Source organism: Pristiophorus japonicus, chromosome 2, assembly GCF_044704955.1.
Source record: "Pristiophorus japonicus isolate sPriJap1 chromosome 2, sPriJap1.hap1, whole genome shotgun sequence".
In the NCBI taxonomy this organism is placed as follows: Eukaryota; Metazoa; Chordata; class Chondrichthyes; family Pristiophoridae; genus Pristiophorus; species Pristiophorus japonicus.
In genome coordinates, this window is record NC_091978.1 from 158017016 (window position 1) to 158043743 (window position 26728).

Here is a 26728-nt window from a genome sequence, read left to right on the forward strand (position 1 = left end):
CAAGTCACCCTGCAGCCTCTTAGTGTCCCCCTCACAGCTCACACCGCCACCCAGTTTAGTGTCATCTGCAAACTTGGAGATATTACACTTAATTCCTTCATCGAAATCATTGATGTATATTGTAAACAGCTGGGGTTCCAGCACTGAGCCCTGCGGCACTCCACTAGTCATTGCCTGCCATTCTGAAAAGGACCCGTTTATCCTGACTCTCTGCTTCCTGTCTGCCAACCAGTTCTCTATCCACATCAGGACATTACCCCAATACCATGCGCTTTGATTTTGCACACCAATCTTTTGTGCGGGACCTTGTCAAAAGCCTTTTGAAAGTCCATATACACCACATCCACTGGTTGTCCCTTGTCCACTCTGCTAGTTACATCCTCAAAAAATTCCAGAAAATTCGTCAAGTATGATTTCACTTTCATAAATCCATCCATCCTGTCACTGCTTTCCAAATGTGCTGCTATTTCATCCTTAACGATTGATTCCAACATTTTCCCCACTGCTGATGTCAGGCTAACCGGTCTATAATTACCCGTTTTCTCTCTCCCTTCTTTTTTAAAAAGTGGTGTTCCATAGGGTCTGATCCAGAGTCAATAGACTCTTGGAAAATGATCACCAATGCATCCACTATTTCTAGGGCCACTTCCTTAAGTACTCTGGGATGCAGACCATCAGGCCCCGGGGATTTATCGGCCTTCAATCCCATCAATTTCCCTAACACAATTTCCCGCCTAATAAGGATATCCTTCAGTTCCTCCTTCTCACTAGACCTACTGTCCCCTAGTACAATCGGAAGGTTATTTGATTCTTCCTTCATAAAGACAGAACTGAAATAGTTGTTCAATTTGTCTGCCATTTCTTCGTTCCCCATTATAACTTCACCTGAATCCGACTGCAAGGGTCCTATGTATGTCTTCACTTAACTTTTTCTCTTCACATATTTATAGAAGCTTTTGCAGTGAGTTTTTATGTTTCCTGCAAGCTTCCTCTCGTACTCTATTTTCCCCCTCCTAATTAAACCTTTAGTCTTCCTCTGTTGAATTCTAAATTTCTCCCAGTCCTCAGGTTTGTTGCTTTTTCTAGCCAATTTATATGCCTCTTCCTTGGCTTTAACACTATCCTTAATTTCCCTTGTTAGCCATGGTTGAGCCACCTTCCCCGTTCTATTTTTACTCCAGACAGGGATGTACAATTGCTGAAGTTCATCCATGTGATCTTTAAATGTTTGCCATTGCTTATCCACCGTCAACCCTTTAAGTATCCTTTGCCAGTCTATTCTAGCCAATTCATGCCTCATACCGTTGAAGTTACCTTTCCTTAAGTTCAGGACCCTATTTTCTGAATTAACTGTGTCACTCTCCATCCTAATAAAGAATTCTACCATGTCATGATCATTCTTCCCCAAGGGGCCTCGCACAACAAGATTGCTAATTAGTCCTTTCTCATTACACATCACCCAGTCTTGGATGGCCAGCTCCCTGGTTGGTTCCTCGACATATTGGTCTAGAAAACCATCCGTAATACACTCCAGAAAATCCTCCTCCACCGTATTGCTACCAGTTTGGTTAGCCCAATCAATATGTAGATTAAAGTCACCCATGATAACTGCTGTACCTTTATTGCATGCATCCTTAATTTCTTGTTTGATGCTGTCCCCAACCTTACTACTATTGTTTGGTGGTATGTACACAACTCCCACTAGGGTTTTCTGGCTCTTGGTATTCCGTAGCTCCACCCATACTGATTCCACATCATCCAAGCTAATTTCCTTCCTTACTATTGCATTAATTTCCTCTTTAACCAGCAATGCCACCCCGTCTCCTTTTCCTTTCTGTCTATCCTTCCTAAATGTTGAATACCCTGGATGTTGAGTTCCTAGCCTTGGTCATCCTGGAGCCATGTCTCCGTGATGCCAATTACATCATACCTGTTAACTGCTATCTGCGCAGTTAATTTGTGCACCTTATTCTGAATACGCCTCGCATTGAGACACAGAGCCTTCAGGCTTGTCTTTTTAACACACTTTGTCCTTTTCGAATTTTGCTGTAATCTGACCTTTTTTGCTTTTTGCCTTGGGTTTCTCTGCCCTCCACTTTTACTTTTCTGATTTCTATCTTTTGCTTCTGCCCCCTTTCGACTTCCCTCTGTCTCCCTGCATAGGTTCCCATCCCCCTGCCACATTAGTTTAACTCCTCCCCAATAGTTGATTACTTAGTAAAGATTTTTTGCAAAAAGCATGAAACAACCATAGGATTGTGAAGGTTGGAGAGCAGGTTGACTGGCCGAAGGAAACTTATAATAATTTAGCCATGCATGGAAAGTGTTGTTTCAAAACTGTGCACATTTATTTAGATCATCTGTTGTTATTGAAACAGAATTGCCCAATGATACTCCCAATCTTTCCTCCTTAACTTTTTAGGGGGCATATTCCACATTGCTTTGCAGACAACTGCCTTTAATTGGTTTATTTTTCCGATGTATCTAAGTTGTATCAGCAGCTGTCTGCTGAGAATTTTGAAGAAATATTCTTTGGAACGTTAGGTGGAGAGATTAAAATGGCAATATTATTGTGAATTATTGTACAATAAATGGAAACAAGAGATCGAGGTCAAAAAAATAAAGAACCAGTTGACTTACTAAATAAATTAGTCTTTCCGCTGCAGTTCTTAGTACTCAGTAAGGCAAACAATTTATAGTTTTCTCTTGGCAATGTGCTGTGGAAGTCGAACATTTTTGGATGTGCCTCTCGAGCAATTAATGGACTAGGCAATAAAAACTCAGTTTTCCACCCAGGGGTGTGTTTTTTTTTTAAAGAGATGTACTATCAGTGCATTTTATTCTGATCACTATTGTTTAAAGTAACTTCTCAATTTATATCTAATTGCATATTTTTAGTCTTGCCTAATAGCATTTAGTTTTCTTTAAAAATTTCATCTTTTATCAGAATGTAATTGAGAACTATGTTCGGGAATTTAACAGGAGATTAGAATGGCCTCCAGGTCAAAGGTAATAGAACATGAACTGTGTCTTTGGAATGGGTCTTGTCAACTCTTAATGCTCTTTACATACTCTGCCATTGACCCTCGGATGTTATTTTAATTTCGTGTGGTCTTTCCACTTTGTTTGAACAAAATCCTTTCTGGATTTAACTGATTTAAATGTAACTTTAGAATATCCTGCTGGTCTGATGGACCCTAATGTTCCTCCATATTGGTGTATTAATGTATTTACATTGTAACCAATGCAAGATGATTGAATTTATATTGAAATAATTTTAATTAGCGCAACCAAATAAAAGGATGATTTAAGTGTATGATTTAAAATAACTTTTATAATATTTGATAAAAACTACTTAATCTATTGTATTTTGGTATTTGTTATTAGAATGTGTAACTAATGTGTAACGAGTCTGGATTAATTAATGATCTCGTAGTGAAGGATCCTCTTGAGAACAGTGATCATAACTTGGTAGAATTTCAAATTAAGTTTGAGGGTGAGAAAGCTAGGTTTCAAACTAGTGTCCTGAATTTAAATAAAGGTAATTACAAAGGTATGAAGGCAGAGTTGGTTAAAGTGGACTGGGAAAATATATTAAAGGATAAAACTGTAGAAAAGCAGTGGCAAACATTTAAGGAGCTATTTCATAACTCTCAGCAAAGATATATTCCAGTGAGAAAGAAAGACTCTAAGAGAAGGATGAGTCATCCGTGGCAAACTAAGGAAGTAAAGGATGTTATCAAATTGAAAACAAAGTCATGCAATGTTGCGAAGAGCAGTGGTTGGTCAGGGGATTGGGACAATTTTATAAACCAGCAAAGAGAAACAGAGAGAAGATAGCTTATGAGAGTAAGCTAGCAAGAAATATAAAAACAGATAGTAAGAGCTTCTGCAGGTATATAAAAAGGAAGCGAGTAGCTAAAGTAAACATTAGTCCCTTAGAAGATGAGACTGGGGAATTAATAATGGGAAATAGGGAAATGACGGAGACGTTGAACAAATATTTTGTATCGCACATTAAAAGTCACTAAAACCATGCCAATAATTGATAATCAAGGGGTTATTGGGGAGGGGGAGGTGAACTTCAAACAATCACTATCAGTAGAGAAAAAGTACGAGGAAAACTAATGGAACTAAAGGTGGACAAGATCCCTGGACCTGATGGCCTGCATCCTAGGGTCTTAAAAGAGGTGGCTGCAGAGATAGTGGATGCATTGGTTGTAATCTACCAAAATTCCCTGGATTCAGGAGAGGTCCCAGTGGACAGGAAAACCGCGAATGTAACGCCTCTATTTAAGAAAGGAGGGACACAGAAGATGTTGGTAGAGTTCTTAACGCATACTTTGCATCGGTTTTCATAAAGGAAAGGGGCAATGCAGATACTGCTATCGAGGAGGAGTGTGATATTTTGGATGAAATAAATATAGTTGAGAGAGGAAGTATTAAGGAGTTTAGCAGCTTTGAAAGTAGATAAGTCCCCAGGCCCGGATGAAATGCATCCCAGGCTGTTGAGCAAAGTAAAAATGGAAATAGCAGAGACCTTGACCATCATTTTCCAGTTCTTTTTAGATCTGGGCATGGTGCCGGAGGATTGGAGGACTGCTAATATAGTACCCTTGCTTAAGAAGGGAGAAAGGGATAGGCCGAGTAATTACAGGCCTGTCAGCCTAACCTCAGCGGTGGAAAAATTATTGGAAAAAGTCCTGAAAGACAGGATAAATCTGCATTTGGAAAGGCAAGGATTAATTAGGGACAGTCAGCACAGATTTGTTACGGGAAGATCGTGTTTGACTAACCTGATTGAATTTTATGAGGAGGTAACCAAGAGGGTCGATGAGAGTAGTGCGTACGATGTAGTATATATGGACTTTAGCAAAGCTTTTGATAAGGTCCCACATGGTAGACTGGTCAGGAAGATTAAAGCCCATGGGGATACAGGGCAAAGTGGCAAGTTGGATCCAAAATTGGCTTGGAGGTAGGAAGCAAAGGGTAATGATTTTGATGGATGTTTTTGTGACTGGAAGGATGTTTCCAGTGGAGTTCCGCAGGGCTCAGTACTGGGTCCCTTGCTTTTTGTGGTATATATCAACAATTTAGATTTGAATATAGTAAGTATGATTACGAAGTTTGCTGACGACCCTAAAATTGGCTATGTGGTTGATAATGAAGAGAAAAGTCATGGGCTGCAGGAGGATATCAATCTACTGGTCAGGTGGGCAGAGCAGTGGCAAATGGAATATAATTCAGAGAAGTGTTAGGTGATGCACTTTGGGAGGGCTAATAAGGAAAAGGTATATACATTAAACGGTAGGCTACTTAATAGTGTAGATGAACAAAGGGACCTTGGAGTGCTTGTCCACAGATCCCTGAAAGTAATAGGTCAGGTGGATAAGGTCGTTAAGAAGGCATACGGAATGTTTGCCTTTATTGGCCGAGACATAGAATATAAGAGCAGGGAGGTTATGCTTAAATTGTATAATACTTTGGTTAGGCCACAGCTGGGGTACTGCGTGCAGTTCTGGTCGCCGTATTATAAGAAGGATGTGATTGCACTAGAGAGGATGCAGAGGAGATTTACTAGGATCCTGCCTGGAATGGAGAATCTTAGTTATGAGGACAGATTGGATAGGCTGGGTTTGTTCTCATTGGAACAGAGGAGGTTGAGAGGAGACCTTATTGAGGTATACAAAATATTGAGGGGCCTGGACATAGTGGATATTAAGGGCCTATTTCAATTGGTGGGGGGCTCTATTAGGAGGGGGCATAGTTTTAAGGTGGTTGGTGGAAGGTTTAGAGGGGATTTGAGGGGGGGGCTTCTTTACGCAGAGGGTTGTGGGGATCTGGAATTCGCTGCCTGGAAGAGAGTGGTGGATGCAGAAACCCTCACGACTTTTAAAAGATGGTTGGATGGGCACTTAAAGTGCAGTAACCTGTAGGGTTACGGATCCAGAGCTGGTAATTGGGATTAGACTAGATGACCTTTTGTTGGGCGGCGCAGATATAATGGTAAGTACTCCTGGACTAGTTTCGATCGCCTGGATGGGTCGGAGAGGAATTTTCCCAGATTTATTCTCCCTTATTTGGCCTGGATTTTTATCTGGTTTTTTTGCCTCTCCCAGGAGATCACATGGCTCCGGTTGGGGTGGAGTGTAGAATGTTTCAGTATAAGGGGTGTCGCAGTTGTGTGAGGCAGACTGGTTTGAGCTGGATGCTCTTTGCCTTTCCGTGATTGTTCATAGGTTTATATGTAACCTTTAGGGCTGCTGACCAAGGGTCGGCAGCTCTTTGTTGGCTGGCATGGACACGATAGGCCGAAATGGACTCCTTCTGCACTGTAAGTTTCTATGTTTCTATGTGGCAGAAAGCAGGAAACTATAGACCAGTTAGCCTAACATCTGTCATTTGGAAAATGCTGGAGTCCATCATTAAGGAAATTGTAGTGGGACATTTAGAAAATCAGAATGCAATCAAGCAGAGTCAGCATGGTTTTATGAAAGGGAAATCATGTTTGACAAATTTGTTTATAAGAACATAAGAATTAGGAACAGGAGTAGGCCATCTAGCCCCTCGAGCCTGCTCCGCCATTCAAAAAGATCATGGCTGATCTGGCCGTGGACTCAGCTCCACTTACCCGCCCGCTCCCCATAACCCTTAATTCCCTCATTGGTTAAAAATCTATCAATCTGTGATTTGAATACATTCAATGTGCTAGCCTCAACTGCTTCCTTGGGCAGAGAATTCCATAGATTCACAACCCTCTGGGAGAAGAATTTCCTTCTCAACTCGGTTTTAAATTGGCTCCCCTGTATTTTGAGGCTGTGCCCCCTCGTTCTAGTCTCCCCGACCAGTGGAAACAACCTCTCTGCCTCTATCTTGTCTATCGCTTTCATTATTTTAAATGTTTCTATAAGATCACCCCTCATCCTTCTGAATTCCAACGTGTAAAGACCCAGTCTACTCAATCTATCATCATAAGGTAACCCCCTCATCTCCGGAATCAGCCTAGTGAATCGTCTCTGTACCCCCTCCAAGGCTAGTATATCCTTCCTTTAGTAAGGTGACCAAAACTGCACGCAGTACTCCAGGTGCGGCCTCACCAATACCCTGTACAGTTGCAGCAGAACCTCTCTGCTTTTGTACTCCATCCCTCTCGCAATGAAGGCCAACATTGCATTCGCCTTCCTGATTACCTGCTGCACCTGCACACTAACTTTTTGGGATTCATGCACAAGGATCCAAAAGAGTTTCATGCACAAGGACCCCCAGGTCCCTCTGCACCGCAGCATGTTGTAATTTCTCCCCATTCAAATAATATTCCTTTTACTGTTTTTTTTCCCCCAAGGTGGATGACCTCACACTTTCCGACATTGTATTCCATCTGCCAAACCTTAGCCCATTCGCTTAACCTATCTAAATCTCTTTGCAGCCTCTGTGTCCTCTACACAACCCGCTTTCCCACTAATCTTTGTGTCATCTGCAAATTTTGTTACACTACACTCTATCCCCTCTTCCAGGTCATCTATGTATATTGTAAACAGTTGTGGTCCCAGCACTGATCCCTGTGGCACACCACTAACCACCGATTGCCAACCTGAAAAGGACCCATTTATCCCGACTCTCTGCTTTCTGTTAGCCAGCCAATTCTCGATCCATGCTAATACATTTCCTCTGACTCCGTGTACCTTTATCTTCTGCAATAACCTTTTGTGTGGCACCTTATTGAATGCCTTTTGGAAATCTAAATACACCACATCCATCGGTACACCTCTATCCACCATGCTCGTTATATCCTCAAAGAATTCCTGTAAATTAGTTAAACATGATTTCCCCTTCATGAATCCATGTTGCGTCTGCTTGATTGCACTATTCCTATCTAGATGTCCTGCTATTTTCTTCCTTAATGATAGCTTCAAGCATTTTCCCCACTATAGATGTTAAACTAATCGGCCTATAGTTACCTGCCTTTTGTCTGCCCCCTTTTTTTAAACAGAGGCGTTACATTAGCTGCTTTCCAATCCACTGGTACCTTCCCAGAGTCCAGAGAATTTTGGTAGATTATAACGAATGCATCTGCTATAACTTCCGCCATCTCTTTTAATACCCTGGGATGCATTTCATCAGGACTAGGGGACTTGTCTACCTTTGAGTCCCATTAGCCTGTCCAGCACTACCTCCCTAGTGATAGTGATTGTCTCAAGGTCCTCCCTTCCCACATTCCCGTGACCAGCAATTTTTGGCATGGTTTTTGTGTCTTCCACTGTGAAGACCGAAGCAAAATAATTGTTTACGGTCTCGGCCATTTCCACATTTCCCATTCCTAAATCCCCCTTCTTATCTTCTAAAGGACCAACATTTGCTTTACTCACTCTTTTTCGTTTTATATGTCTGTAAAAGCTTTTACTCTCTTTTTATGTTTTGCGCAAGTTTACTTTCGTAATCTATCTTTCCTTTCTTTATTGCTTTCTTAATCATTCTTTGCTGTCGTTTAAAGTTTTCCCAATCTTCTAGTTTCCCACTAACCTTGGCCACCTTCTATGCATTAGTTTTTAATTTGATACTCTCCTTTATTTCCTTGGTTATCCACGGCTGGTTATCCCTTCTCTTACTGCCCTTTTTCACTGGAATATATTTTTGTTGAGCACTATGAAAGAGCTCCTTAAAAGTCCTCCACTGTTCCTCAATTGTGCCACCGTTTAGTCTGTGTTTCCAGTCTACTTTAGCCAACTCTGCCCTCATCCCACTGTAGTCTCCTTTGTTTAAGCGTAGTATGCTCGTTTGAGACACTACTTCCTCACTCTGTATTACAAATTCAACCATACTGTGATCACTCATTCCGAGAGGATCTTTTACTAGGAGATCGTTTATTATTCCTGTCTCATTACACAGGACCAGATCTAAGATTGCTTGCTCCCTCGTAGGTTCTGTAACATACTGTTCTAAGAAACAATCCCGTATGCATTCTATGAATACCTCCTCCAGGCTACCCCGTGCGATTTGATTTGACCAATCGATATGTAGGTTAAAATCCCCCATGATTACTGCCATTCCTTTTTCACATGCCCCTATTATTTCCTTGATTATTGTCCGCCCCGAAGATATTATTTGAGGGCCTATAAACTACGCCACCAGTGACTTTTTCCCCTTACTATCTCTAACCTCCACCCACAATGATTCAACATTTTGTTCATTAGAGCCAATATCATCTCTCACAACTGCCCTGATATCATCCTTTATTAACAGAGCTACCCCACCTCCTTTCCCTTCTTGTCTATCCTTCCGAATTGTCAGATACCCCTGTATGTTTAATTCCCAGTCTTGGCCACCCTGAGTTCTTTGAGGATGTATCGCGTAGGGTGGATAAAGGGGAACCAGTAGATGTTGTGTATTTGGATTTCCAGAAAGTATTCAATAAGGTGCCACGTAAAAGGTTACTGCACAAGAGAACATAAGAACATAAGAAATAGGAGCAGGAGTAAACCATTTGGCCCCTCGAGCCTGCTCCGCCATTTAATAAGATCATGGCTGATCTGATCATCGACTCGGCTCCAGTTCCCTGCCTGCTCCCCATAACCCTTTATTCCTTTATCACTCAAACATCTGTCTATCTCCGCCTTAAATATATTCAATGACTCAGCCTCCACAGCTCTCTGGGGCAGAGAATACCATAGATTTACAACTCTCAGAGAAGAAATTCCTCCTCATCTCAGTTTTAAATGGGCAGCCCCTTATTCTGAGACTGTGGGCCCAATGGAGCAACTTGATTTTTCTGGAGTATCTTAAAAATCCCCATTCTGCACATTTAATTTGCGCCAGTGTAAGTGAGTTAGGAATTTTTTTCGTTTTTTTTTCAAAAGGTGGCGTTGCCAGCTGTTTTGGCCATTTAAGCCAGTTTGGACAGCTAATAGTTGCTCCAAACTAACTTAGTCCAGCGTATGTGGGCACGTGGCCACACAGAAAACCCTTGCAGAGAGTTAAGAAATCAGCGCAGGTTGCCAGAGATTGTGGCGGAGGGAGAGGACAGAGGATCTTGCAAAGCACTAAACACCTTCACAACATCTTAGACAGATCTTGCACTGTAACTTTGGCATAATTTACACATTCCACTATATAAAGCTTCATAAAATATGCATGTTTTACTATAATTTATATCTGAACACAAAGGAATTCATAAAATCATTTATGAATCAAATATTTTGCTAGCAGGGCTATGGACGATGGTCACTTGCGCAAGGTGCCTGTGGGTGCCTATGCAATTACTCCCCAATAAGGCAGCCGTGGGTGCTGATGGAATGTTCCCAACAGAGTATCTACGGGCATCCATGCAGTTGTTCACTAAGAAATGGTGGGATTTTTAAAAAATTGACCTAAGTCATGATTACTACGAAAACAAAAGCCACGACCAGATATTTGCTGGTACTGAGAGACCAAACCTAAGGGAAGTTTTCTCTGGTCATTCTCACCTCTTAACAAGTACTTGGATGTGCATTTGAAGTGCTGTAACCTGCAGGGTTACGGACCAAGAGCTGGAAAGTGGGATTAGGCTGGATAGCTCTTGGTCGGCCGGCGCGGACACGATTGGCCGAATGGCCTCCTTCTGTGCTGTAAATTTCTAAATTTCTAAATTTCTAACCAGTTGCATTGTGCCATGGACAGAAACTTTTTCTAAATCATTTAAAGAAACTCTCCTCCCCTCCCCCTGATCAAAACTCTTCCCCCCCCGCTCCCCCCGATCAAAACTCTTCCTCCCCCCCCAATCAAAACTTTTCCCCCTCCTCCGATCAAAACTCTTTCTCCCCCCCCCTCCCCCAATCAACACTGTTCCTCGCCCCCCCGCCCCGATCAAAAGTCTCCCCGCACCAACCTGTTTCTTGTAGCCCTCAGTGCGGGAAGGCAGCGGCCGGCCTGTGCGGCAAGCCACTCGGCCAGAGATAGGGGCGGCGAACATTGGGTCTTCCCTTCGGCCAGGGATAGGGGCGGTGAGCATTAGGTCCAGCTCACAGCCTGCAGGACGCGCTAGGAGGGCGAGGAGCTACTATGCATGCGCGCAGACTCCACTGCGCATGTACGTAGCTGCTGGCACTGTTTTTGGCGCAGGGCTGTAGCTCCGCTCCACAAGAAACTCCGCGCCAGGTCCCTGGACACACAGCAGAGCGGCCAGAATCGTTAGTAAGTTTTTTGGCGTCGTTTTGAACACAAAAAGTCGCTGCACCTCAGGAGAGTGCACCGGAAAAAGGAGTTTGGGGACATTTGGGCCTTATGGGGTCAAGTTTCGGTCTGAGTTGCTCCTATTTTTTTTTGAGCAACTGGTTTAGAACGGAGTATCTTAGAAATTGCAATTCTCGGCATTTAGTTTGCTCCAGTTCTAGTCAGTTAGAACAGTTTCATTTTGGAACAGATTTTTTATTTCAATAGGGGGCATGTCCGGCCACTTACGCCTGTTTTGCAAATTTAGGCAGTGAAAACTTACTCCAAACTAACTTAGAATGGATTAAGTGTAGATTTTTGTATGCTCAGAAAAACCTTGCCTACACTTAGAAATCAGGCGTAAGGAAGAGAGATTGACGGCGGGGGGGCGGCGTGAAGGGAAGTTTACAAACATGAAACACATCACTTTTACAAACAAAGCGCCATCATCAATAATAAATGATAAATCAATAAATCAACCAATAAATCAATCAAAAAAAATTAAAAAATGAATAAATAAAAAATTAAGTTTCTACTCACCGACTGCAGCACCGGGAGCCCTCCAACAGCGTGCTGGGACGGGTCTCCCCCCCCCCCCCCCCCTGCCCAGTGTCTCTCTCTCTGTCTGTCAGTGTCTCTCTGTCTGTCAGTGTCTCTCTCTCGGTCAGTCTGTTTCTGACAGCAAGGGGAGAGGGGGGGTTGAGAGGGAGGGAGGTGGAGGGGAAGGGGGGGATTGGAGGGGGGAGGGGGGGGAGGGAGGAGAGGGAGAAGAGAGGGGAGGCTGAACGGGCCCGACCAACGAGCAAAGTGCCAGGCGGGCGGGCCCTGCCGAAGAGGTGAAGAGGGAGCGGACCGGAGCTGAAGGGGGTGGGGGCGGGGGGAGCCGGAGCGGAGTGGGAGCTGGAGCTGCAGGGGGTGGGGGGGTCAGCAGGCAGCGGAGCTGGAGCTGAGCGGTGAGGAGCGGCAGGCAGCGGAGCGGGAGCTCGGGGGGGGCGCAGCGAGAGAGAGCCAGAGGGAGCGTGAGCTGAACAGGGCGGGGAGCCGGAACCACAGCCAGAGCAGGAGCTCGAGGAGGGAGGTGCAATCCGATCTTTGCCGCCCCAGTGAGCCCATTCGGCCAGGGCTAGGGGTCACACAGTTTCGGGCGCCTGGAGCTACTGCACATGCGCACACACTGTAGCGCTCAAGTGCAGAGGTCCCAGCACTGTTTTCAGCGCAGGGACCTGGCTCCGCCACCCACAGCTCGTGCTGCGCCACGTCATGGGCCTGAATCGACCTGAGGGAGTGGAGAATACCAAGGTAAGTTTTCGGTGCGGTTTTGAGCGCGGTAATCAGTTGTGGCTTGCGGGGAACGTCGCGGCCCGAAACTTGACCCCTATATCCCCTAGTTTTAGTTTCCCCTACGAGTGGAAATATCCTCTCTGCATCCACCTTGTCGAGCCCCCTCATTATCTTCTATGTTTCAATAAAATCACCTCTCACTTTTCTGAACTCCAGTGAGTATAGGCCCAACCTACTCAACCTATCTTCATAAGTCAACCCCCTCATCTCTGGAATCAATCTAGTGAATCTTCCTCCAATGCAAGTACTGTATGCAGGTGTGGCCTCACCAATACCCTATACAGTTGTAGCAGGACATCTCTGCTTTTATACTCCATCCCCCTTGCAATAAAGGCCAACATTCCATTTGCCTTCCTGATTACTTGCTGCACCTGCATACTAACTTTTTGTATTTCGTGTACAAGAGCCCTCAGGTCTCTCTGTACTGCAGAACTTTGCAATTTTTCTCCAAATGAATTATAATTTGCTTTTCTATTTTTTCTGCCAAAGTGGATAACCTCACATTATATGCCATCTGCTAAATTTTTGCCCACTCACTTAGTTTGTCTATATACCTTTGCAGATATTTTTGTATCCTCCTCACAATTTGCTATCCCACCCATCTTTGTATCCTCAGCAAACTTGGCTACATTACACTCGGTCCCTTCTTTCAAGTCATTAATATAGATTGTAAATAGTTGAGGCCCCAGCATCCCTCATTTTTCATACCAACTGTTTCCTGTTAGTTAGCCAATCCTCTATCCATGCTAATATATTATTGCTAATATAAGAGCTCACGGGGTTGGGGGTAATATATTAGCGTGGATAGAGGATTGGCTAACAAACAGAAAACAGAGAGTAGGGATAAATGGATCATTTTCTTGTTGGCATACTAACTAGTGGGGTGCCGCAGGGATCGGTGCTGGGACCTCAACTATTTACAATCGATATTAATGACTTGGATGAAGGGATCGAGTGTAATGTAGCCAAATTTGTTGTTGATACAAAGATAGGTGGGAAAGCAAGTTGTGAGGAGGACACAAATAATCTGCAAAAGGATATAGATAGGCTAAGTGAGTAAGCAAAAATTTGGCAGATGGAGTATAATATGAGGTTATCCACTTCGGGAGGAAAAATAAAAAAGTAAATTATTATTTAAATGGGGAGAGATTACAAAATGCTGTGGTACAGAGGGATCTGGGGGTCCTTGTATAGAAATACAAGAAGTTAGTATGCAGGTACAGCAAGTAATTAGGAAGGCAAATGGAATGGTGGCCTTTATTGCAAGGCGGATGGAGTATAAAAGTAGGGAAGTCCTGCTTCAACTGTACAGGGCGTTGGTAAGACCACACGTGGAGTACTGCGTACAGTTTTGGTTTCCTTATTTAAGGAAGGATATACTTGCATTGGAAGCAGTTCAGAATAGGTTCACGAGATTGATTCCTGAGATGGAAGGGGTTGTCATATGAAGAAACGTTGAGCAGGTTGGCCCTATACTCATTGGAGTTTAGAAGATTGAGAGGTGATGTTATTGAAATGTATAAGATTCTGAGGGGGCTTGACAGGATAAAGGCAAAAAAGAGACAGAAGAGATGTTTCCCCTCGTGGGGGAATCTAGAATTAGGGGGCATAGTTTCAGAATAAGTGGTCACCCATTTAAAACGGAAATGATGAATTTCTTCTCTGAGGGTCTTGAATCCTTGGAATTCTCTACCTCAGAGAGCTGTGGAGGTTGGGTCATTGAATGTACTTAAGGTGGAGATAGATGGATTTTTGAACGATAAGGGAGTGAAGGGTTATGGGGAGCGGGCAGGGAAGTGGAGTTGAGACTAGGATCATTGAATGGCGGAGCAGGCTCGAGGGGCCAAATGGCCTATTGCTACTCCTATTTCTTATGTTCTTAGAACAGAACAGCATAAAGAAAGGCAGACCTGCATACCCCATTGTGCCTGCCGAGGTTTTCAGTTTTTTTCCTGGAAATCTCCTCTGTACTTGATTTTAACTGCAATCCATTTTCCTTTTAAATAACTGGAATTGCAATAGTCAATCCCATATACAGAAACTTGAAACACAGTAAATGCTATGACGTTATTCTGAAGTTCCATAAAACAGAATCTTGAAAAATAAACAATTGTTGGATAATGTTTTACCAATTTTCCTTCTCCTTTTCAGGGATGAACAACATCGTGATAGAGATTATCTGCTTGAACGAAGAGACTTAGCTATAGATTTCATTTTTTGTTTAGTTTTAATAGAAGTTTTAAAACAGGTAAGCTTTCAAAGTGCTTCTATTATTGTTTTTTGTGTTCAGCAGGCATTTTTAATGGGTTATTAAGTATTCATTGTCCACCCCCCCCCGCCCCCGGTAGATTAACGAACTATCCACATAAAAAAGAGTCTTTGTTATTGGAAACAACCTACAGCTCAATCTGCTGTATGCAAAAGCAATGGAAGAAATGGCTTGCTTCATGTGCCACTGGGCATAGAAGAGAATGAAGAAGATAAGTTGTTCAAATAAATGACTTGTTAATGTTAATCATTTACAAATAATGGCATAATTGTGGATAAATATGTAAATTTTTTCGTGGCTACAGAATTGAAAGGATTAAGATGGAATTTATAAAATGTCCCTTTAAGAGTTTGGACTTAGGCAGCAGCTTATGTTTTGTCAGTATATTCATGTGTATTTGCCACTTATATCATGCAATAATATTCTCATTTGCACAGTGTTTTATCTTTACTGAATCTCGTGTATTTACGACCTAATTTATACAATCCGTTCATATCACCTTGCAGATACTTGGCTTCTGGTTCTCTGATGCTGAAGTGTTGAATAGACTAGTGACTATGGGGTCAAGTTTCGGCCTGAGTTGCTCCTATTTTTTTGGAGCAACTGGTTTAGAATGGAGTATCTTAGAAATTGCAATTCTCGGCATTTAGTTTGCTCCAGTTCTAATTTTAATTTTCATTTTCATTTTCATTTCATAACAGTTTCATTTTGGTACAGATTTTTTTTTTTCAAAAAGGGGCGTGTTCAGCCACTTCCACCTGTTTTGCAAGTTTAGGCAGTGAAAACTTACTTCAAGCTAACTTAGAATGGAGTAAGTGTAGATTTTTGTACGCTCAGAAAAAGTTTGCCTACACTTAGAAATCAGGCATAGGGAACAATAGGGCTTGGGAGAAAGTTTACAAACATGAAACACGTCACTTTTACAAATAAAGACCCATCATCAATAATAAATGAAGTAAATCAACCAATAAATCAACTAATAAATCAATCAAAAAAAAATGTAAAAATAAAAAATAAGAAAAAAATCAATAAATAAAAATGTAAGTTTCTACTCACCGACTGCAGCACCGGGAGCCCTCCAACAGCGTGCTGGGATGCCCCCCCCACGAGTGTCTCTCTTTCTCTCTGTCTGTCACTGTCTCTCTGTGTTTCTGACAGCAAGGAGTGGGAGGAGGGAGGGAAGAGGGAGACAGAGTGGGAGGGAAGAGGGGGACGGAGGGAGGGAGTAGGAGAACGGAGGGAGGGAAGAGGAGAGAGGGGGAGAGGATGGAGGGGTAGAGGAGAGGGGGGCGTGAGCGGGAGCGTGAGCGGATCTGAACGGGGGGGTGGGGGCCGGGGAGAGCGGGAGGAGCGGACCTGAGTGGGGGGGTGGGGGGTGGTGAGGGGGAGCGGGAGCGGACCTGAACTTGGGGGGGTGGGGTCAGCGGAGCAGGAGCTGAAGATAAAGAGGAGGGAGACCCGAGTCCAATCTTCGCCGCCGCCCCAGTGAGCCCATTTGGCCAGGGCTAGGGGTGGCGTGCTTCGGGCCCCTCCCACACAGCCTCGGCGGCCTGGAGCTACTGCACATGCGCGCACACTGTAGTTCGCATGTGCAGAGGTCCCGGCATTGTTTTCAGCACCGGGACCTGGCCCTGCCCCCCACAACTTGTACTGCGCGGCGCCAAGGACCTGCAACATTCCAGCAGCGGGGACAATACCGAGGTAAGTTTTAGGCACGGTTTTTGTTCTAAAAAGTCAGCGTAGCTCATGGAGTTGCGCCGTTCTAAGCGTGGGGGCAAACTTGGGCCCACAGTTTCAGTTTATATTATGCATGTGTTTGGTTTCTCTCTCTTTGTCACCCTTTCTGGCATGGTTTTGCTGTTTCTTTTTGTTCATGAACCTTATAAATGTAGGTTTACACTACCTCTACTCTGCCTCCATAATGTGTCTCAGCCCCAACTTTAGAAGAAGATTTGTTAAAGAGCCAGAATTATATATTTATATTTCCCACATCAGACATCCTTTGAGCTCTCTGAGCAAGAGTGGCAATTTAAATTCAATTTTGTGCTGTGGACCCATTTCCACTCGAAGATGGATTGAGATTTCCCAAGCTCAATTTAGATAAGATACTTCAATCCTTTTGTCTGACCACGAGTTGAACCTCGATTGCTGAGATGAAACGCCCGTGTCTAACACATTGCACCAACTCATCTCCTTTTTCTTTCTCAGTCTGCAGAAGGGTCCTCTTGTGCAGCATGCCTGAGCTTTGCTGCTATTTCTGATCACCACTTGAATTCCTTTACCTGTTTCTTTCCTGTTACTCTTCAGGTGAGAAACCGTAAGCCCACAATTATCCACTATGCCTCTTTGACATTCTTCTATATAGTCCATGAGGCAATCGTCACAGCCTCCTTACAAGGAGCCACCCAGATTTTGCCATCATCTTAATTTGCCGATTTTTCTCACTTAGCACTCCTGCTTGGAGCTGGATTTTCCAACCTCCTTCCCATTCTGCTCATCTCACTCACTACTGCTCCCTTGGACTCCCCCAACAGTGGATCAACAATCACCATCCCCCTTAATACAAAAGTAAAATACTGCGGATGCTGGAATCTGGAGTAAAAGCAGAAAATGCTGGAAATCTCAGCAGGTCAGGCAGTATCTGTAGAGAGAAAGCAGAGTTAACGTTTCAGATCAATGACTCTTTGTCAGACCCATCCCCCTTAATGTCGTCTTTTCACATAGCCTCTCTACTCCCATGCCCTCCATTACAGAGAAAGCCACCTCTGACCATTTAATTGTATCTCACCTTCCACACACCCCTACTCCCTTCCAACTCCACTTCGATGTCCACCCCTGGCTAAAACTCTTCCCCCAAGTCATTGACAACTGAACTTTCTGCAGCTGTCAAACTGTTCAATCATTCCCTCATCTCCACCTTTGATGCTCCTGTCCACAGTAAAATCCTTAATCTCTTCTAGCCTGGTCATTCCTGCTGGTTTGGCATCGATCTTTGCTTCGTCAAGTCCAAAGGGCTCACCACCACCTTGCTAAATGGGATTGATGAAGAATAGATTTATCAGCTCAAAACTGGGCATCCATGAGGCGCTGTATGCCATCAGCAGCAGCAGCAGAATTGTATTCTACCACAATCTGTAACCTCATAGCCCGGCATATCCCTCACTCCTTAATTTCCATTAAGCATGATGAGCAACCCTGGTTCAATGGAGGGCATAGAAGAGTATGCCTGGAGCAACACCAGGTATACCTGAAAATGAGATGACAATCTGGTTCGCCTCAATATCGGACATGCACGCTAAAGAGCGGAAGCAGCATGTTACAGATAGAGCTAAGCAGTCCCACAAACCATAGATCAGGTCAAAGCTCTGCAATCCTGCACAGTCAGTCGCAAATAGTGGTGGACAATTAAGCAATTCAAAGGAGAAGGAGGCTCCATGAACATACCCATCCTCAATGATGATGGAACCCAGAGCATGAGTGGAAAAGACATAGCTGAAGCGTTCATAATCATCTTTAGCCAGAAAAGCCGAGTGGAGCTACTTCTCGGTCTCCTTCTGAGATACCCAACATTGTAGATGCCGGTATTCAGTCAATTTAATTCACTCCAAGTGATACAAGTAACGGCTCAGTAGCCTGGACAAAAAAAGAAAAAGGCATGTACTTCTATAGCGCCTTTCATGACCTCAGGACGTTCCAAAGCACTTCATAGCCAATGATGTACTTTTGAAATGTAGTCACTGTTGTAATGTAGGAAACGCGACAGCCAATTTGTGCACAGTAAGGTCCCAAAAAACAGCAATCCGATGACTAGATAATCGTGATGCTGGTTGAGGGATAAATATTGGTTAAAACATCAGAAAAACTCCCCTGCTCTTCAAAATAGTGTCATGGGATCTTTTACATCCACCTGAGAGGGCAGACGGGGCCTCAGTTTAACATCTGAAAGACAGCACCTCCAACATTGCAGCACTCCCTCAGTACTGCACTGGAATGTTGGTCTGGATTTTGTGCTCGGGTCTCTGGAATGTTAGTTGAATCCACGACCTTCTAACTCAGGCGAGAGTACTACCAGCTGAGCCACAGCTGACACAATAAAACCTATGGGCCGTGACAACATCCCGGCTGTAGTACTAAAGACCTGTACTCCAGAACTAGCTGTGCTTCTAACAATGCTGTTCTAGTACAGCTACAACACTGACAATGTGAGAAATTGCTCAGGTACATTCTGTTCGATTACCATACTGTTAGCCAATGTTCAAGCATTGACAAAGTGATGGAAGGATTCATCAATAGTGTTATCAAGTGTCACTTACTAATCAATAACATGCTCACCGATTCTCAATTTGGGTTCTGCCAGGACTACTCCACTCCAGCCTTAGTCCAAGCATGGACACATGAACGGAATTATAGAGATGATGTGAGAGGGACTGCCCTTGACATCAAGAGGCATCAAGGAGCCCATCACAAGATCAGCCTACTTCCACCTCCATGAAATTGCCTTTCTTTGTCATCTCGAGACTGAACTATTCCAATGCTGTTCTGGTGGCTCTCCTTCACCCTCCATAAACATCCGTTCATCCAAAAATCTGCACCAAGTCCCACTCACCCTTCAGCTGTCTTGGTATTAAGCTCTGGAATTCACTCCCTAAATCTCCTTGCCTGTCCACCTCCCTCTCCTCATTTAAAATTCTTCTTAAAACTCTTCTGTCCTTTTGGTGACCCCTCCTAATATTTCCTCCTTATTCTCGGTGTTGATTCTTCTTTGATTACGTTTCTGTGAAGCACCTTGGGATGTTTTTTCTATGCTCCCTCCCTAACCGCACTATGGGAGTACCTTCACTGTACGGACTGTAGCGGTTCGAGAAGGCATTTCACCACCACCTTTTCGAGGGCATTTGGGGATGGGCAGTAAATGCAGGCCTTGCCAGTGACGCCCACATCCCAGGAACGAATTTTTAGAAGTTTAAGGTGCTATATCAATGCAAGTTGTTGCTTCCATAGTGTTCTGCTTATAGGTTATGCCTCACTTTTTATTTTAGCAAGGTCAAAAATGACTACCATCCTACAGAATAAATATGGATATTTTAGCATTTATTAAGTTAATTTAAATTATTTTTGTTTTATTAATATGCAAGTTATTGAAAATAATGCCAGTAACAATCAAAATTTTGGGCAGCTTAATGTCAGCTCTTTGATGCCTCACTGCAAAAAAGCTTTACGTTTGTGGAAATGAGACTTCATCTTTTCCAATTCTGTGTGTTTTAGTGTATTGATCTCCCATTTATTTTAATGATGTGTGCACCACATATACTGTAGCACTAAACCCATTAGTAGTACAGGTGCAATACTTTTTACAGGCAGAAGTGCCTATCACTTTCATCGACATTTGAAGTAGAAATGTCTAAAATGCTGGTGTTCAGAAGAGTTGGGATAAACATTTACTACTAGCTGTATTTATGAAGCCTGAGCGGGTAGGGAGGTGAAAGGTTTTTTGTTGTATAGCTTTAAACTGGAATTCATTGAAGCTTAGAAGTTATGATTTGTACGGGAATGGAAAAAGTATGTTCTAACCATTTCCTTGTAACAGAAAAACACATTGCCTGGATTAGCTGCAGTTTAAAAACATGCATTCCATAAATATGCTGATGTGTGAATTGCTTTACAGATTCCTCTTCATCCAGTGCCAGATGCTTTAGTACATGAAGTTCTGAACTTGGCTTTTAAGCACTTTAAACACAGGGAAGGGTAAGTTGGCCCTGTGTCTTTTTTGTGAATGCCTTCACACTCGAGTGATATATATAAAAGTTTGTGGTTGCTTGATGAAATGAAGTGCTTTGCCAGTATTCTATTCATATTAAGATAATAAGGATGTTAAACACTCATTAACCAAGCAAGGTCAATTATTCTTTAACTGACTTGTGGAATTTTGCAGTGAAGAATGTTCTGAGTTAATAATTATTAATGACTTAAATGATGGGATAGAATGCCACATATCCAATTTTGCCGATCACACAAAGACAGGCGGCATTGTAAGCAGTGTATATGCAAGCATAAAATTACAGAATTATTAAGGGATTATGTGATTGGGCAAAACTGTGGCAAATAGATTTCTCTATCGGCAAATCTGAAGCCATCCACTCTGGACCTAAAAAGGATAGAATGGGGTACTTTCTAAATGATGAAAAGCTAGAAACAGTGGAGATCCAAAGAGATTTGGGGGAGTTGGGGGCGGGAGATCATTAAAATGTCATAAACAGATACAAAAAATAATCAGTAAGGTTAATGGAATGCTGGCCTTTATATCTAGAGGACTAGAATGCAAGGGGGTAAAAGTTATGCTACAGCTATACAAAGCCCTGGCTAGACCACACCTGGAGTACTGTGAGCAGTTCTGGGCACCACACCGTGGAAAGGATATGTTGGCCTTGGAGGGAGTACAGCTTAGATTTACCAGAATGATACCCGGTTACCAAGGGTTAAATTACAAGGAGAGAATACACAAACTAGGGTTGTATTCCTTGGAATTTAGACGGTTAAGGGGTGATTTGATCGACGTTTTCAAGATATTAAGAGGAACTGAAAGGGTAGATATTGAGAAACTATTTTTTGCTGGTTGGGGAGTCGAGGACTAGGGGGCACAGTGTAAAACTTAGAGCCAGGCCTTTCAGGAATGAAATTAGGAAGCACTTTTACACACGAGAGGTGGTAGAAGTTTGAAACTCTCTTCCGCAAATGACAATTAATGGTAGATCAGTTGTTATTTTTAAATCTGAGATTGATAGATTCTTGTTAAGAACATAAGAACATAGGAAATAGGAGCAGGAATAGACCATAAGGCCCCCCGAGCCTGCTCGACCATTCAATAAGATCATGGCTGATCTGATCATGGACACAGGTCCACTTCCCTGCCTGCTCCCCATAACCCCTTATCATTCAAGAAACTGTCTATTTCTGTCTTAAATTTATGCAATGTCCCAGCTTCCACAGCTCTCTGAAGCAGCGAACTCCTCAGATTCACAACCCTTAGAGAGAAGAAATTTCTCCTCATCTCAGTTCTAAATGGGCGGTCGCTTATTCTAAGATCATGCCCTCTAGTTCTAGTCTCCCCCACCAGTGGAAACATCCTCTCTGCATCCACCTTGTCAAGCCCCCTCATAATCTTATACGTTTCTATAAGATCACCTCTCATTCTTCTGAATTCCAATGAGTAGAGGCCCAACCAATTCCACCTTTCCTCATAAGACAACCACCTCATCCCCGCGATCAATCTAGTGAACCTTCTCTGAACTGCCTCCTCAGCAAGTATATCCTTTCGTAAATATGGAAACCAAAACTGCATGCAGTGTTCCAGGTGTGGCCTCACCAATACCCTGTACAGCTGCAACAAGACTTCCCTGCTTTTATACTCCATCTCCTTTGCAATAAAAGCCAAGATTCCATTGGCCTTCCTGATCACTTGCTGTACCTGCATACTATCCTTTTGTGTTTCATGTACAAGTACCCCCAGGTCCCCCTGTACTACAGCACTTGGCAATCTTTTTCTATTTAACTTGCTCTTTGATTTTTTTCTGCCAAAGTGCATGACCTCACACTTTCCAATATTGTACTCCATCTGCCAAATTCTTGCCCACTCATTTAGCCTGTCTATGTCCTCCTGCAGGCTCTATGTCCTCCTCACACATTAACCTTCCTTCCATCTTAGTATCGACAGCAAACTTGGCTACGTTGCACTCAGTCCCCTCTTCCAAGTCGTTAATATAGATTGTAAATAGTTGGGGTCCCAGCACTAATCCCTGCGGCACCCCACTCATTACTGATTGCCAACCAGAGAATGAACCATTTATCCCGACTCTCTGTTTTCTGTTAGTCAGCCAATCTTCTATCCATGCTAATATATTACCCTCAACCCCATGAACTTTTATCTTGTGCAGTAACCTTTTGTGTGGCACCTTGTCAAATGCCTTCTGGAAGTCCAAATACACCACATTCACTGGTTTCCCTTTATTCACCCTGTTCGTTACATCCTCAAAGAATTCCAGCACATTTGTCAAACGTGACTTCCCCTTCATAAATCCATGCTGACTTTGTCTGACCGAATTTTGCTTTTCCAAATGTCCTGTTACTGCTTTTTTAATAATGGACTCCAACATTTTCCCAAGCACAGATGCTGGGCTAACTGGTCTATGGTTTCCTGCTTTTTGTCTGCCTCCATTTTTAAATAGGGGCATTACATTTGCAGTTTTCCAATCTGCTGGGACCTCCCCAGAATCCAGGGAATTTTGGTAAATTACAACCAATGCATCCACAATACCTGCCGCTACTTCTCTTAAGACCCCAGGATGCAAGCCATCAGGTCCAGGGGATTAATCTGCCTTTAGTCCCATTATCTTACTGAGCACCGGCTCCTTAGTGATTATGATTTTGTTAAGTTCCACCCCCCCCCACCCCCCCCCCCCATAGCCCCTTGACTATCCACTGTTGGAATATTATTAGTGTCCTCTACTGTAAAAACTGATACAAAATATTTGTTCAGCGTTTCTGCCATCTCCATGTTCCCCATTACTAATTCCCCGGTCTCGTCCTCTGATGGACCAGAGGTATTAAGTGATATGGGCCAAAGGTTGGGAGTAGGTCATAGATCTCATTGAATGACAGAACAGACTCGAGGGACTAAATGGCCTACTCCTGTTCCTATGTCCATGCACCATTAAATTATGTCTTTTAATGGTTTAAAAAAAAGTATCAAGGTGCCTCTCAGAGAGGAGTAGATTAAAGAACGAACACTGAGTTAAGAGGGGAGTTTAGGAGGTGTCACTAAAAATTTGGTCCAAAAGATAGGCTGAGAAGGTTTTTAAAAGTAGGTAGAGAGGCAGAGAGGTTTAAGGAGTTCTAGAGAGCAGGACTGAAGTAGCTGAAGACTCTGCAACCAATGGTATAGAAAAGGGAGCAGAGGGGCCTAAAAAGCTGGGACTGGAGGACCAGAAGGCATGGAGGGGATCTCGGGCTTGAGGACATTTCAAAGATGGGATGAAACAGGACTGAAGAGGAATTTGTAGACTAGGACATTTTAAACAATGCATTGGAGAACTAAGAGCCAGTGTTGTCAGCAGTGATGGGGATGGGTGATGGACAAGTGGGACTTATTGCAGGACAGGATATGTCAGCAGTGCTTTGGACAAATTGGAAATTATAGAAGGTGGAAATAGGAAGCCAGCAAACAGACTATTTGAGTAATTGAGTTTGGAGTTGACACAGGCATAGAGAGAAACATAGAAAATAGGTGCAGGAGTAGGCCATTCGGCCCTTCGAGCCTACACCACCATTCAATGAGATCATGGCTGATCATTCCCTCAGTACCCCTTTCCTGCTTTCTCTCCATACCCCTTGATCCCTTTATCCATAAGGGCCATATCTAACTCCCTCGTGAATATATCCAATGAACTGGCATCAACAGCTCTCTGCGGTAGGGAATTCCACAGGTTAACAACTCTCTGAGTGAAGAAGTTTCTCCTCATCTCAGTTCTAAATGGCCTACCACTTATCCTAAGACTGTATCCCCTGGTTCTGGACTTCCCCAACATCGGACTACCACTTATCCTAAGACTGTATCCCCTGGTTCTGGACTTCCCCAACATCGGAAAGCAAGTGGCATGTTGGCCTTCATAGCGAGGGGATTTGAGTACAGGGGCAGGGAGGTGTTACTACAGTTGTACAGGGCCTTGGTGAGGCCACACCTGGAGTGTTGTGTACAGTTTTGGTCTCCTGGCTTGAGGAAGGACATTCTTGCTGTTGGGGGAGTGCGGCGAAGGTTCACCGGACTGGTTCCCGGGATGGCGGGACTGGCATGTCAAGAAGGACTGGATCGGCTGGGCGTTTAAAATTCTGGCGGGTTTGGACAGGTTAGATGCAGGAGGAGTGTTCCCGGTGTTGGGGAGGTCCAGAGCCAGGGGCCACAGTCCAAGGATAAGTGGTGGGCCATTTGTGACCGAGATGAGGGGAAGCTTCTTCACCCAGAGAGTGGTGAACCTGTGGAATTCTCTGCCACAGAAAGTTGTTGAGGCCAATTCACTAAATATATTCGTGGGGCGGCGGGGTGGGTGGGGGGGGGTTGGTTGGATGTGATCCTTGCTTCTGGGGGGATCGGGGGGTGTGGCGAGAGGGCAGGAATGGGGTACTGAAGTTGCATGTTCAGCCATGAACTCATTGAATGGCGGTGCAGGCTCGAAGGGCCAAATGGCCTACTCCTGCACCTATTTTCTATGTTTCCCACATCTAACCTGTCCAGTCCCGTCAGAATCTTATATGTTTCTATGAGATCCCCTCTCATCCTTCTAAACTCCAGTGTATAAAGGCCCAGTTGATCCAGTCTCTCCTTATATGTCAGTCCACCATCCCGGGAATCAGTCTGGTGAACCTTCGCTGCACTCCCTCAATAGCAAGAACGTCCTTCCTCAGATTAGGAGCCCAAAACTAACCACAATATTCCAGATGAGGCCTCTCCAAGGCCCTGTACAACTGCAGTAAGACCTCCCTGCTCCTATACTCAAATGCCCTAGATATGAAGGCCAACATACCTTTTGCCTTCTTCACCGCCAGCTGTACCTGCATGCCAACTTTCAATGATTGATGAACCATGACACCCAGGTATGTTGCACCTCCCCATTTCCTAATCTGCCGCCATTCATATAATATTCTGCCTTCGTGTTTTTGCCTCCAGAGATGATAACCTCACATTTATTCACATTATACTGCATCTGCCATGCATTTGCCCACTCACCTAACCTGTCCAAGTCACCCTGCAGCCTCCTAGCGTCCTCCTCATAGCTCACAACGCCACCCAGCTTAGTGTCATCTGCAAACTTGGAGCTATTACACTCAATTCATTCATCTAAATTGTTAATGTATATTGTAAAGAGCTGGGGTCCCAGCACTGAGCCCTGCGGCACTCCTCTCGTCACTGCCTGCCATTCTGAAAAGGACCCGTTTATCCCGACTCTCTGCTTCCTGTCTGCCAACTAGTTCTCTATCCATGTCAGTACATTACCCCCAATACCATGTGCTTTGATTTTGCACACCAATCTCTTGTGTGGGACCTTGTCAAAAGCCTTTTGAAAGTCCAAATACACCACATCCACTGGTTCTCCCTTGTCCACTCTACTAGTTACATCCTCACAAAATTGCAGATTTGTCAAGCATGATTTCCCCTTCATAAATCCATGCTGACTTGGACCGATCCTGTCACAGCTTTCCAAATGTGCTGCTATTTCATCTTTAATAATTGATTCCAACATTTTCCCCATATCAGGCTAACTGGTCTATAATTATCCGTTTTCTCTCTCCCTCCTTTTTTAAACAGTGGTGTTACATTAGCTACCCTCCAGTCCATAGGAACTGATCCAGAGTCAATAGACTGTTGGAAAATGATCACCATTGCATCCACTATTTATATGGCTACTTCCTTAAGTACTCTGGGATGCAGACTATCAGGCCCTGGGGATTTATCGGCCTTCAATCCCATCAGTTTCCCTAACACAATTACCCACTTTATAACGATATCCTTTAGTTCCTCCTTCTCACTAGACCCTCGGTCCTCTACTATTTCTGGAAAGTTATTTGTGTCTTCCTTCGTGAAAACAGAACCAAAATATTTGTTTAACTGGTCTGCCATTTCTTTGTTCCCCATTATAAATTCACCTGAATCTGACTGCAAGGGACCTATGTTTGTTTTCACTAATCTTTTTCTCTTCACATATCTGTAGAATTTTAGTGGCAGAGGTGCTGAGGCAGGGATAGAGATGGGTTATTGTTGCGGATGTGGAAGTAAATGATCTTGGTGATGGATAGAATGTCAGGTTTGACACTTATGTAGGATGCATTTTACTTCGTGCTACAATTTATAATATCTCTGGTTGATGGTAGCAGCACAAAAGTTCA

General features: G+C 43.6%; 1 protein-coding gene across 8 annotated transcripts in view; it reads left to right on the forward strand.

The window, feature by feature from the left end:
* fryl (furry homolog, like) overlaps positions 1 to 26728 on the forward strand; it is a 693453-nt gene that overhangs the window by 300224 nt on the left and 366501 nt on the right. For all 8 annotated transcript variants that reach the window (XM_070870121.1, XM_070870109.1, XM_070870094.1 and 5 more), the window contains 2 exons: positions 14677 to 14773; positions 20460 to 20539. In XM_070870121.1, the coding sequence (XP_070726222.1) occupies positions 14677 to 14773; positions 20460 to 20539 (177 nt within the window). The remainder of the gene's footprint in view (positions 1 to 14676; positions 14774 to 20459; positions 20540 to 26728) is intronic.